The following is a 13636-nucleotide window of genomic DNA, read 5'->3' on the forward strand; positions in this document are numbered from 1 at the left end:
GAGCGCGGGTGTATAATTTTTGAAGTTCGGCTTATGGCCAAAGCAGAGCAAGAGGAGACGTGGACCATCGGAGCTAAAACAGGGGAAATTTCCGTAAAAATAGCAGCGCTGCACCTCAGGGCCAACATGTTGTATGGCCTCTGGGATAAAGATAAGCTTCACAGCTTATAATTAATAGGTTCTCCAACACGTCTTGGGACAACCACTCTCTAGGGAAACAGAGGATAAAACTTGCTCTGTGTTAGTGCGTAGAAACAAAAATCTGTATAAAGGCTTGGCCGTAGGGATCCTCAATGAAAATATTATGCACTGTTTATGCATCTAAAGTTTGAAATTATTCCAAGTTCCTCTTGACCAGTCATAATGTAAATTTTGAACGTATAAAACGCCTTTGTTTCTTGGATTATCATGAACCCATGGTGTCTTTATACAGTAATCACACTCAATTAGAACCATAATGGAATAGGACCCCTCCTTTGTGCAGTTATGTAATGTCTTGTTTTTAACCTTATTTTGTTAATACAATCATGATTATTATGTTAAAACTTGATAATATAGTTATTATTATTTTTTTTTACTGAAAATATTGCCAATCACTGGATGAGGAGAAAAGCCTATATAAATATAGATACCGTGAGAGGAAGTCACGACAGGAATTAGAAATGTTTTTTTTCTAGCAGAATACCTTGTTAATAATCAAATATCTAATTTATCTTAGCGTCCACAAAGCCAGTTTGGAAACTAAACTACCAACTACTAGCATTATGAGAAAGTCAAACTAAACTACCAACTACTAGCATTATGAGAAAGGATGAAAGTGATATAGAACTACTCCAAAGGTATGGACAAAGCAACCTTTTGGAAATTTCTAACTTGACAATATGGTCCAAATTATAGAACATGAATTTTTAGGAAGAGAGGTTGGTTGAGATAGAAAGAGAAATTTGTGTGTGAAGACAGAGAGAAACTTATGGGGAAGAGACAAAGACACGCAAGGGGCTTTGAGATTATGATGCAAAGTAGAAGGTTTGCAAAAATACCTTTTGAGTAATAACAATTTGTGTGAAATTGTAAATTTCTTATTTTGCTTAGAAAGATCAAAGATGAATTTTTCACCCCAAGATATAAAAAGGGAGACATGATTTTTATGAGAGAATTTTTAGAGTAAGCATGAGAAGCAATGGGATAGGGGAGGTGATAAGGGACTATTGGGAAGATAAGAATCCCCTTGTGTTATAAAATGCAAATGTGACAACCCTATAACTTTTATCAAGCCCTAGACTAGTGGGTTGATAGACAACAATTGATTTCTCTACATGGAGGGTTGCCTCCTTATCGCTACATTGTATTTACCCATTTGATGAGTGAGTGAGGTTACCTCTTGTGGTATGGGGACTCTTGGGAAGATAAGGATCCCTTTGTGTTATAAAATCCAAATGTGGCAACCCTATGACTAGCAACAATTTGATTTCTCTATATGGAGAGTTGTCTTCATATCTCTACATTGTATTTATCGTTTTGATGCGGGCATGAGGTTACCTCTTGTGGCATGGAATTTGGATTGGGAGTGATCAATGATTACGTAGTACATTTGAGCATATGGTTGGGTGGAGAGTGGTTGTCACCTCTTCACTTTAAAAAAAAAATTAAACAAATTCAAATAAATGTATTTTCTCCTTTAACTTGAAATGTCAATATATACCTGTAAACACTCAAGATTCATGGATGATGAATGGTGTTATTGTTAAGTTGCTAAATAAAAATGTGTTGATGAACTAAAACCTAGTATAATACTAGTTGATTACTAGTTGTAATTACCATAAGAATGAGTTCATGATTTAGAAAAATGTTTATAAATATATTTAATTGTGATATCATATGTGTACAATGATTTTTGTAATGATAATTCATGATAGATGGGTTAGAGGACCTCAACGGGCCTTGGGATTCGAACTATCCAAATCCATGGAAAGAAGTCAATTAAGCCCACCTTTAAGTATTAAAAAAAAATAAAAATGTAATTTTAACGTTAGAAGTAATGTGACATGATGATGTGTAACAACTAACGTGAAATAGAACAAATTCTAAGATAAGATGAGGTGAGATGATGGCATATGTTGACAGAACATATTGACTTGCATGTCTTTGTCAAACAAGATACAGGTCGAGATGGTACCCGGCATTGCGTAGGCCGTGGCCCACGACATGATTTTCATTGCTATCTAGTAAAAGGCAAATAACGGACGGAGGGCGTTGTCTACCAATAACATCTATTTCTCTTTGAAATTTAGGTTTAAAAAAACAATTGGATCACAGGAATGTTTGAATTATTTGTTTTTAATGGTCTAAATGAATTCAATATCGGTATTTAACATTCTAAAATATTTGTTTTTTTATGGTCTAAATGAATTCAATATCGGTATTTAACATTCTAAAATTTGATAGATGTAACTAAAATTTCAAATATTCAAATTATCGTGGAATTTCATTGTTAATTTCGACCAAATTTTATTAAAATCATATTTTTTCTAAACGAAAACGTTGCCTCCCTAAACTAAGTAAAGCGCCAGAGATGTGAGCCCCTCGATCATTAGGACGACGGCGATATAACTAATTATATGATTTAAATATTTCATGGCCAACCCACTTAACAAAACAGACACTCACCCATTCGAGAAGTATCTGAAGAGGGGCTGGCAGTCTTGTGTCCACGCACTTTCTCCCACTCACGATCTCAAGAACCACGATCCCATAACTGTAGACGTCAGCTTTTTCCGTTAATTGCCCATGAACCGCATATTCGGGTGCAGTGTAGCCTCTGCCTTATACCAAATTCGTGAAAGCCACAAATTAATGCCCGGATTCGACAGCCTATAAAGTCTTCCGAAGACAATTAATAGATGAATTGCCGAACTTACATTGTTCCTCCGACTCTGGTAGAAACGTGCGTTTGGCTTTCCGGGAAGAATCTGGCCAATCCAAAATCTGCGATTTTGGCCTGAAGGCTGTCATCCAGAAGTATATTTGGACATTTGATGTCTCTGTGTATTATGCGAACGTTGGATTCCTCGTGCAGATATGCAAGGCCTCGAGCTGTGCCCACTATAATGTTTAAACGGTGTTCCCAGCTCAAAGCATTTCTTATCTCGCCTGCAGACCTCCAGCGATAGTATTCTAAGGCCTCAATACAAATTAAAGGATTTCTGAAAACGGTCGCATTAGTAAGAACAACGTACCGAACAAATGTTTGTCAAGACTGTTCTTTGACATAAATTCGTAAACCAGCAAGCGTTTGTGCTCTCGCTTGCAACATCCGAGTAAACGAACAAGATTACGGTGACGGACGCTGCTGATGAGCTTCACTTCCGTCAGAAATTCCTCAGCAGCTTGAGTAGTCTGCGTCCCATTCAGTTTCTTAACGGCAACATCCCTTCCATCCGGAAGTCTTCCCTGTTGATAAAAAAATCTCATTACAATTAATCTGCAAATATACCATATTATTGAACAAAACCACGTATAATAGTATACCTTATAAACTTCTCCGAATCCTCCTCTGCCAACCATGTTGTTCCTATCGAAGTTTCCAGTCGCATCTCTGAGAACCTTGTAGTCAAAATATACTTCCCCGAAATGTCCCCTTTCATCTATAGTCTTATCTGTGGGGAGCATCACAGTAACACTTTTCGTCATAACTATTGATCCCACAAATTGTTAAAAAAACAAAGAAATAAACTAAAATATAAACAAACCAACGAGAAATAAAACAAAACAAAACCAAAAAAAATAAATTCAGAGGAATTCAGCATGGGAGCTATAATGTAATCATTTATAATGACCTGTTCTGAGAGAGCTTTTCCATTGTCTAACACATCGACCGAACACCAAACACAGCACCACAAATAGCGCTGCTGAACCGATGACGCTTCCCAACAATAAAACCATTTTTTTCGAAGTCTTTTTACCGGACGGGTGCGTCGAATTGCCCGATAACGGTGTCAAAGGGTGTGGCAGATTCGTCGATCCGGGCGGCATTGCGGGCGACACCCCATGTATCACGGTGGTACCATTCGTCGACCCGGGCGGCATTGCGGGCGACACCCCATGTATCACGGTGGTACCATTCGTCGACAAGGGCGGCATTGCGGGCACCACCCCACGTGTCATGTTCACCACCCCACGTGTCACTCTGGGACCATTCGTCGATCCGGGCGGCATTGCGGGCGACACCCCATGTATCACGGTGGTACCATTCGTCGACAAGGGCGGCATTGCGGGCACCACCCCACGTGTCATGTTCACCACCCCACGTGTCACTCTGGGAGCATTCGTCGATCCGGGCGGCATTGCGGGCGACACCCCATGTATCACGGTGGTACCATTCGTCGACAAGGGCGGCATTGCGGGCACCACCCCACGTGTCACGTTAACCACCCCACGTGTCACTCTGGTACCATTCGTCGATCCGGCCGGCGTTGTGGGCAACATTGCCGACGACACCCCATGTGACACTGTGGTACCATTCGTCGATCCGGGTGGCATTGTGGGCGACTTTGCGGGCGAATATACCACTACTGTGGGCGACGTTGGGGGCGACACTGTACTATTCGCTGTCGCATTCATTCTTACTGTATTCTGCAGTGTGACTAAAACGAAAATATGAATGAACAAACATAGACTTTATATCACGATGAAACAGCAAACACATGCACAAAACGCTAAAAAAATCTCCTATCGGAAGTCTGGTTATTGGTGAAAACAAAAAAAAATTGAGTAACGCATACCTTGCGACCTTGACCTTCACGCAGGGGATTATAGGTGTATAATTTAGTCCGTTCTTCTTTACTGTGAGCGAGACCACGCAAGGAATCATTAATGGAGACAATGGTAAAACTTTCGTTGCAGAAGCATGGGGTTATGACTGCGTGGCGGAGTCGGTTCTTTGAGAGAATATTTTCAGAAAATCATTAAATGTCTTATTATTTTGAATAGTTCACCTAATACTATTGTATCTATGTTAATTATTTTAAAATGAGAAATTCTGAATATTGTATCTATGTTAATTATTTTAAAATGAGAAATTCTGAAAATGTTGTTTAATATATTAATGTTTTTTGGATTTAATGTTACATGTAAGAAAAATCTAAAAACTATGTTAATTATTTAAATTAACAGAAACCTAGAAAATGATATCTAATATTAATCAAATCTTAAGTAATCTTCAAAATTATGTTTTATATATTACTTATTTATTTTTAATAGCCGACTATGTTAATTATTCAATTCCTCACAAATCCCAAAAATATATTTAATATTTCACTTCTTTTTAACCTCATACTAGATGGAGGAACAATCTGCTCAAGGGAACCTACTCATGAGATTTGGGTTTGAACCAAACTCCACACGAAAATTGGATTTGAACCAATGATCTACTCTAAGGGAACCTTTACGTGAGATTCAGATTTCAACCAATGATTTTATGAGGACAAATCCCCGTACAAAACAATTTGTCTACATGCGAGAGGTAAATAATATATCACTTATCCCAAAAGCTATTAAATAATTCTATACACTTTCGAGTTATTAGAATTATTCAAAACATGTTTCCTCTGTTTTTAGAATACCTCTAACATGTTTCCTCTGTGTTTAGAATACCTCCGACATGAAGATTATCTCATGGAATATCAGAGGCCTAAATTGCAGAGGAAAACAGAGGCTTTTTAAAGAAAAATGACATTCTTGAGGAAACTAAAACTTCCAATGAGACAATCACCAATCACATAAGCAAATGGGCAAGTGAAACTAAAACTTCCAATGAGACAATCACCAATCTCATAAGCAAACAGGCAAGTGATTGTAGCATAATCACTATTGATGCACAATGCCTCTTTGGAGGCCTTGCTATTATATGGAGCACCCAAGACATACATGTTCTAAACATATTTTCTTCCTTCTGCATCATCACAATTCAATTCCAACTCATTGGATTAGCTAAAACCTATTACCTTTAAAATGTTTATTGTCCAACCTCTCCAAAGGACAAACTCCTCTTCCTTCATTCATTCCATCATTGACACACACAATCTCCTCTCCCCTTCCCCCTAGATCCTTGGTGGAGATTTTAACCTTATCAAATAATTAGAAGAGGAATGAAAAGGTACAAGGCAACTATATGTAGACTCTATCCTCTTTTAGGAGATAATGTCATCCTCTTAAATTGTTGATCTCAATACCACTAATGGTATCTTCACCTGGAATAACTGACGAGGGGGGACGCAACAAGTGCCTTTGAAATTGGATCGTTTCTTAGTCATGGAACCCATAATGACATGGGACATCATCTTGGAGGCATCCATTCTTCCCAATCATGGTTCAGATCATTGGCCCATATGTTTAAACATAAACCTGAAGTCTCAACCCCATAACAAACCTTTTTGCTTTCAAAAGTGATGGCTACCCCATCCAAACTTTCAAGCCAACAAAAAGCAATGGTGGGTTGGGCCTTCCACCCACAAACTTTGAAAGTAGCTTGCAATTGCAACAATAGCTACCATCAAAAGCATGACATCCAAAGTTGGAGAATGGATTATGGCGACGTTTCTGGGGAAGTCTCCAAAAATGGCTCATCCCCTTTTCACCCAAGCCGGAAAAACTTCACTGAGGCTACACATCAAAAGGAACCTTTTCCATACATGAAGCTCATCATCTTGAAGCTAGACATCAAGCTTTACAACTCGACGAGTTATGGAACAAAATTTGGAAGTATAACACTTCGCCGAATATATCCTTCTTTCTATGGCTTCTGATGCAAAATAAGACTCTAACATGGGACAATATTCAAAAGCATAATTACTAAGGACCATCTAGATTCTCACTCCATCTTCTCCATCTGGAAAATCTTGAACATCAATTAAAAAGTTGTTATTTCTCCTCGTGCTTTTGGACTAGGCTAGAAGAACGCATTACTCACTGTGACAGGGACACACCCAATATCTTAAATACCATCACAAGTTGAGAAAAAAAGCATTTTCCAACTTTATTCTCAACTACATATGGAAATTATCCCCCAACTTCCTCCTATAGGAAATATGGAAAGAGTGCAACAAAACAATTTTCAAGGGCTCTTCCATTCCCCTAGTTTATCTCTTGAATTCCATTCTTTCATTCTCCTGATCTCCCCAAGACTAACAGTATCATGGTAGAAAATATAGGCTCCTACATAGTTGGCACCTTGTCGACCCTCCTTCTCCATCATACTCTTCCATTTTCCCTCCCATCCCCCACCCATTCCATGTTTGGTCTCCCCTTCCTCCCTCCTTCCTCAAATTAAACTTTGAGGGGGTGTCTAAAGGAAACCCTAGACTAATGGGATATGGTAGTATCATTCGCGACCACGACGACATGCCTCTTTACATTTACTCAAGCATGCAACACCTTAACAACAACACTACAACTGAACTCATGGATTTTATATTAGGTCTAGAAAATTGCACAATATTAAGGATTTATTAAGCTCTTTATGGAAGAGGACTCCCAACTGATTGTGAACATGCTACACAAAATCCACAATGCTATATTGGTACACAAAGTATGCAATTGTTTGTGACTGGAAGCACTTATCTATTGGGTATCCTCTCTAATTATCAACATCCTATTTATCATTCCCTCCCATGTTCGATGAATAGGTAAAATAATCAATAAACTACTGGCTAATTATGGAATCCTTCATTCCTTACCCAAATTTTATGCACTTAGAACCTCTTGCCATATTCCCCCCTTAAGGAAATGTATTTGAAGTGTATTTAGAAATAACTTTCAGCCCTAGATGGGGTGCATTATGAGGAAAAGTGAGGGGGAGGGGGAAGGGGGGTACGCTGTCACCGTCCTACCTGGCCAAAGGACCAAGGGACATGACAATGCACCCCTATAGTGAATATGTTTGTATTATCCCAATTCTCTGCATGTAGTTGGTCATTCGCAACATTAATTCACTAAGCACCCCACACTCGAGACTTGATTGTAATTTGCGCAGTCTGTCTGTTTGTATGGACTCCACTCTTGTGGAGTGCTAGCTTGTGTCAATTATGGTTATTGTTCCCTACATTCTTTTTTAGAGAAAGCATAGTTTTGATGCTAATGGTGACTAGCCTAAAAAAAACATGTATCACAAGTTATGACTCACGATAACTTTGATTAGGGTTCTTTGTTGACCCACTCCTTTGATCCTAAACCTAACAACATATGAAAACTTGGATTTGGAAATCATTTCTTTAGTGGAGTTGGTTCTTCCTTTGTTGTATGAAACTTCATTATCAATGGTTATTTCCAAAATTCAAGAAGGTTTATGCCCGTTCTATAGTTATTTTTCTGTTGTAAGTTAGATGGCAGTCAAGCATTTGTTTCATCCAAGATTTTCTGCATGCAGGGTGCAAATAATCTATCTTGCTAAAAAATGGTCCTATTTGAGGCTTCACTAAACTACTCCTAACTAGGATTATGACTCCAATTTCTCTCTCTCATTCGATGGTTCTTCTTTATTCCTCTAGTGCTTTTATCTTTGGTTAGTTTTGATGGGTTTTGTTATCTATTTTCTTCAGTATTCTAGCAACTACTATATAGACTTAGCCTTTGGACCTTTTCACTAGTTGGCACTATTTTTCTCACCATGCTCCTTCTCTAGTTGGCTCTCTTCCTTCATCATTGGAGGTTGTTGGATATTTCAATCGTCTGTGGTACTTGTCGTGCTATCTTTCTGACCCATGGCTCTTCCACATGGCACTCCCTTAGCCTTCAGAAGCTCTCGTCTCCCCTCCCTTAGCCCTATACCACCTAATTGTTTCTAGCCTCTCCTCCATGCCTCATTAGTGTGCCCCATTTGTAGGGGAGCAACTTACTACCAAGAATAGGCCCATAGGAGAAGCACATGTACGTACCGTTAATTGGAGGAAACTACTTCCCATTTTTCGCAAGCACACTCTAAGGCCCATCCAAGTGGAACTTACCTGCGTTGAGGGGGTAGGAACCTCTCATAAGCATTAGATATTAGACATGGAGGTGTTTACTAAGTTAGCATAGTGGTTACCATATATTAGGCATACTTATGGATGCTTCAACCAGTACATGCACATAATAGAATTATATTGGCACATGAAATTCCTCCTTGGAAGAACCTTATTGGACTAGCAGGAGCATTAGATTAATGTCCTCCATTTAATTGAGCATCTACATCACCATATGAAGGACCTGGATCAAAGAATTGAACAACATCTTGGTAACCCACACCTAGTTGGAGGCATCCCAGGTAACTAAAAATATCCCATCAAGGCTATAGCCACATATTCTGATCCTTCCTCTTAGTTTCTATTGTCTTTATTTTATTGGTTTCTAGATCCTACTATTCACTTCTAAGGTCGAATAGACCCACTTTTCAACTTTTGTATGTTTAATATTGACTATCTTAATACTCTGTCATATTATACCTATCTATGGAGAATGAACTTTTGACTTTGGTATGGTCTCTCTAATAAAAGACTAACCTAAGTTTTTAAATATTATCATGTACTCTAATGTTTAGAAGGAAATCCAATTATTATTATTATTCTAAATGCTTAACAATAAAATATTAAATTAAAAAAATAAAGGATGGAACACATTGAAAAACACCTTGGCATCCCACAGCTACCTAGAGGCATCCCAAGTAACAAAACAGATCCCATCGAGGTTGCAGCAACTGATTTTGATCCTTTGTATTAGTTTCTATTGTCTGATTTTGATCCTTTGTATTAGTTTCTATTGTCTGATTTTGATCCTTTGTCTTAGTTTCTATTGTCTTTGGTTAACTGATTTCTAGTTCTTACTACTCACTTCCAAAGTCACATAGACCCACTTTTCAATTTTTATTGTCTTTGGTTAACTGATTTCTAGTTCTTACTACTCACTTCCAAAGTCAGATAGACCCACTTTTCAATTTTTGTTATCTTAGTACTCTTTTATCTTATGTCTTTCTATAGAAAATGAACTTTTAGCTTTGGTATGGTTTTCCTAATAAAAGATTAACCTAAATTATTTAGTATTATCATATATGAATTATTATTTCAAATACTTAAAAATTAAAAATTAAATTGAAAAAATAAACCATAATTTTATTTAACTTTTAAATAAAGTAAAAATATAAATTTATGTTCTCATAGTATTCATATATATATTTTTCCTTAAAAATTATTTATTTATTTATTTTGAAAACAAAAAATTAATTTTAATTTTTAAATATTTATGAATAAAAGTTTAAATCGAAAAAATAAACTACGATATAATTTAAATGAGTTGGCGAGGTGAAACATTGAATTTATGTTTTCGAAATATTTATAATTTACATTTTAAAAATTGGGGACGATCTCGCTACCTTGTCCACTTGATGAGCATTAAATGGAAAAACGTTATGCAACCACCTAATCAGCATTAAATACAAGCGCAGGGATGATGAATTGTTTATTGATTTTGGTGGTGAGGATTGAAGGTAGTTGTAGGTGTGAGGTCGAGGAGCCGACCTCCCTATTGTCTGCTCTTTTGACTGGCTCCTGCGTTTTACTATTTTGGCTTATTTTCGCACTTGACATGTGCTTTGAGAGGAATGCTTTTTGCTTTGAGCTGGACAAGTGGAGTTTTGGCTTATTTTGGCACTTGACATGTTCTATGAGAGGAATGCTTTTTGCTGGGAGCCCGAGAAGTGGAGGCAGTTGGGTAGTTTAGGCTGGGAGATGTTGAAATTGGGGTTTGGTAGACTGTGTCTTGGTGCGGTGGGAGAACTGTGAGTTTGGATGCCTAATAATAAGCTTGAGGGGCATAATTTGTAGTGGATGTCGGAAAAGTGGAGGCTGGTGTAGAAATTTAGTTCTGTTGGCTTCGACAAAGGGTTGTGGATGTCAGCACACGTTTCAAATTGTGGTTGCAGACTCCAGAATGTTGGTATTGAATCTTCTGGTTTACCTTGTAATACTTTATATTACTCCAGGTTGTGCTAGTTTAGTCCCTATCTGTGTAATAATTGTTGTCGTGGTGTCTATGTACATTTTGGGTCTTGGGTTTGGTCTGGCTTGGGGAAAGAAATTTGTGAGAAGTATTGTTCAAGGAAAGGGGTCTCTCATGTCGAGTTTGTTGTAGGGGAAAACACGCTTTTTTCTTTCTGGTTTAACTTATTTTGGTGCAATTATGGAATTCCTGGTACACCATTGGGTTTGTGACTTGTTGTCTAATTTATTCTGGTGCAATTATGGAATTCCTGGTACACCATTGGGTTTGTGACTTGTTGTCTGACTATTTTTTTAGGTTTAATTAGTGTCTATAGCGAGTGGAGTCAATCCTCAGGTGTTTGAGTAGGAGTTCCATAGTGTGGTATAGTCTGGTCTATCTTTCATTGTGATGGCACTGATATCTTGTTGGGTTTGTTTTCTAGTAGTGTTTGGTTTAGGTTTTACTCCAATCACTTTTTAGGTAATGGTTGTTTTAATTTTGTTTGAAGTCTAATCGCCTCTTTTTTGTTATGCTGCTTAGAAAACGGAAGGGGTGGTGGTGGAAACAACCCACAAGGTCAATGAAGTGCTTAATCTTTTCCTGGGCTTCAACAACTATATATTTTAACTCAGTACCCCAGAAATACAATGAGAAATCAAGAAATTAGAAACTCATGTGGGAGCGAAAAGTCACTCCTACTCTAACTCTGATATCCTGGATGAGGTCTCTCGCTGTGTTTTAGACCGTGGTCATACTAAGGGATGGAAACAATAATATCTCAATTATGTTTCTCTTCATTAGCAAATAAAGAATTTGTTTGTTCTGGTATTGAAAGACAAACATGTGAAAAAACATAACGTGTTTGTGTCTTTGGAAGACATCAAAAAAATGTTGGAGAACCAAAATAACCAACATGTTACCATAGATATTCTTGAATCTAGACTGACTGATATGGAAAGGCACTTGCAGTGTGATATAAACACTAATGCTCCTTCTAAATCAAGTGACACTAATGCCGTAAAGAATTGTTTTTTGTTGTTTTATAATATTAACTTTGGATTTTTCTTAAATTTTACCATGTCGAAAAAAATTCACAAGGACCTTGCAACAAGTTTTTTAAATCTCTATGGGTTGGAAATCTGTGCCCACGAGTTTTACCTCTGCTCACCCTTGTGCACTCCTGTGAAAACAATGATGACCTACTTCAAAACGTGAACAGCTCATTAGATGAGCTACCATTACTTTCTGTTAACATTATATGGAACAACCAATTTATCCATGGTCTCATGAATAAAATGGCCTGAATAGTATTCAGTTCAATCCCTGCACTACCTTATAAATAAAATGTAAGTTCAATGTATTCACCACCAAAACGAGCCGTAGGTACAATACAAAAGACATCATTTCATAAATTTCCGTGCAGAACGATCCTATCCTAATACAGTAATGGTGATATTAATATCAATGGAGCAGCTTAATTTCTATTTTCATATTCACAACTTTGTGGAATTTTGATTGTAATGGTGAAAATAATATCCATGGAACAGCTTAATTTCTATTTTCATCTTCATAACTTCGTGGAATTTTGATTATTTTGTTGAGTATTGATTAAAAAGATGAAGAATACAAAATTTGATGAAAATGTGCCCACGAGTTTTTACATAAGGCTTCTTCTTTTTTTCAGTACAAAAAAAAACAAGATTTATATTAATATGTGCCATGTATACATATAAAGCTGCCATATAGAGCAATATCATATTCTCAAAGCTGTAGAGAAGGCTGAGGATATATTATGATCATATCCATCATGTCTTCAGATAGGCATAGCAACTTCATTTTTCAGGTATATGATCCATGTTGAAATCTAATTTCAACGCAGCTGCCAGAAACCGGTCAATAAACCTCGCCGGAAAGCTCTCGGGTTGATTTTAGGCAGAAGGAATAATCCGGCAAGGAGCTCCGATACAATTTGGAGCTGACACGTGGTTCAGCCCTGACGTAACGCAACGTCATTTTCTCGGAGGTTAACGTTCAGCACTTGTTGGTCTTCCGATATGGTTATCCACCGTCGGATCTGCTCCACTTTCCTCCGCCGTTGATCACCTGGAGCTGCATACGGACCCACATCAATTCAACGTTTTGCGTGGAGTGAAAGATTTATGGTTGACCGCCGTAGGTAAATGAGTTAATGATTGGTACAAGATTTTGGTGGGCCTTTTTAATGTGAATATGGGCACGTTACGATATATATTTTTTTATATAGCTCGTAGGTTTCTTTAAGTAAAAGGTATGTAGCATTTAAAGATAGGTATGGTCGTTTTTTTTTAATGCAATGTAATACAAGAAGAGTAGCTCGAATATTTTTTTTTTTGTGTGTGTTGACTTTTATTTACATGTATCGCACATGGGAGGAGACAGAGGGAGTTCACAGTAGCGTAAAAAGATTGATGGTGCAGTAAAAAGAAAAACACACAGCAGTGTGTAAAATGAGTAGAACCAGGTGATGTAATTTTTGGAGTTGTAAGAAAACCATGTGTGGTTTTTGCACAAGCAGTGCATAAAGAAAATGGTGAAGTTTTTTTGTAAGTCTGTGTGAATTTTGTTTACAGCAGTAAACTTATGTAAACTT

At 37.5% G+C, this 13636-nt stretch overlaps 1 protein-coding gene across 3 annotated transcripts in view; it reads right to left on the reverse strand.

The window, feature by feature from the left end:
• LOC149183147 (cysteine-rich receptor-like protein kinase 2) overlaps positions 1 to 13636 on the reverse strand; it is a 48716-nt gene that overhangs the window by 19478 nt on the left and 15602 nt on the right. Inside the window, exons 1-6 of one of the 3 annotated variants that reach the window (XM_089417058.1) lie at positions 4782 to 4940; positions 3837 to 4632; positions 3529 to 3656; positions 3237 to 3450; positions 2919 to 3150; positions 2668 to 2818 (exon numbers count right to left, since the gene is read on the reverse strand). In XM_089417058.1, coding sequence (XP_089273184.1) covers positions 2668 to 2818; positions 2919 to 3150; positions 3237 to 3450; positions 3529 to 3656; positions 3837 to 4620 — 1509 coding nt within the window. In that variant the 5' untranslated portion in view covers positions 4621 to 4632; positions 4782 to 4940. Of the gene's footprint in view, positions 1 to 2667; positions 2819 to 2918; positions 3151 to 3236; positions 3451 to 3528; positions 3657 to 3836; positions 4644 to 4781; positions 4941 to 13636 lie in introns of those variants that run through there. The other 2 variants (XM_089417056.1, XM_089417057.1) reach the window with 2 other exon arrangements.

Source organism: Pinus tabuliformis, chromosome 3_2 (genome assembly GCF_031772625.1).
Source record: "Pinus tabuliformis cultivar Carrire ecotype Pingquan chromosome 3_2, CPIR1, whole genome shotgun sequence".
NCBI classification, from domain to species: Eukaryota; Viridiplantae; Streptophyta; class Pinopsida; order Pinales; family Pinaceae; genus Pinus; species Pinus tabuliformis.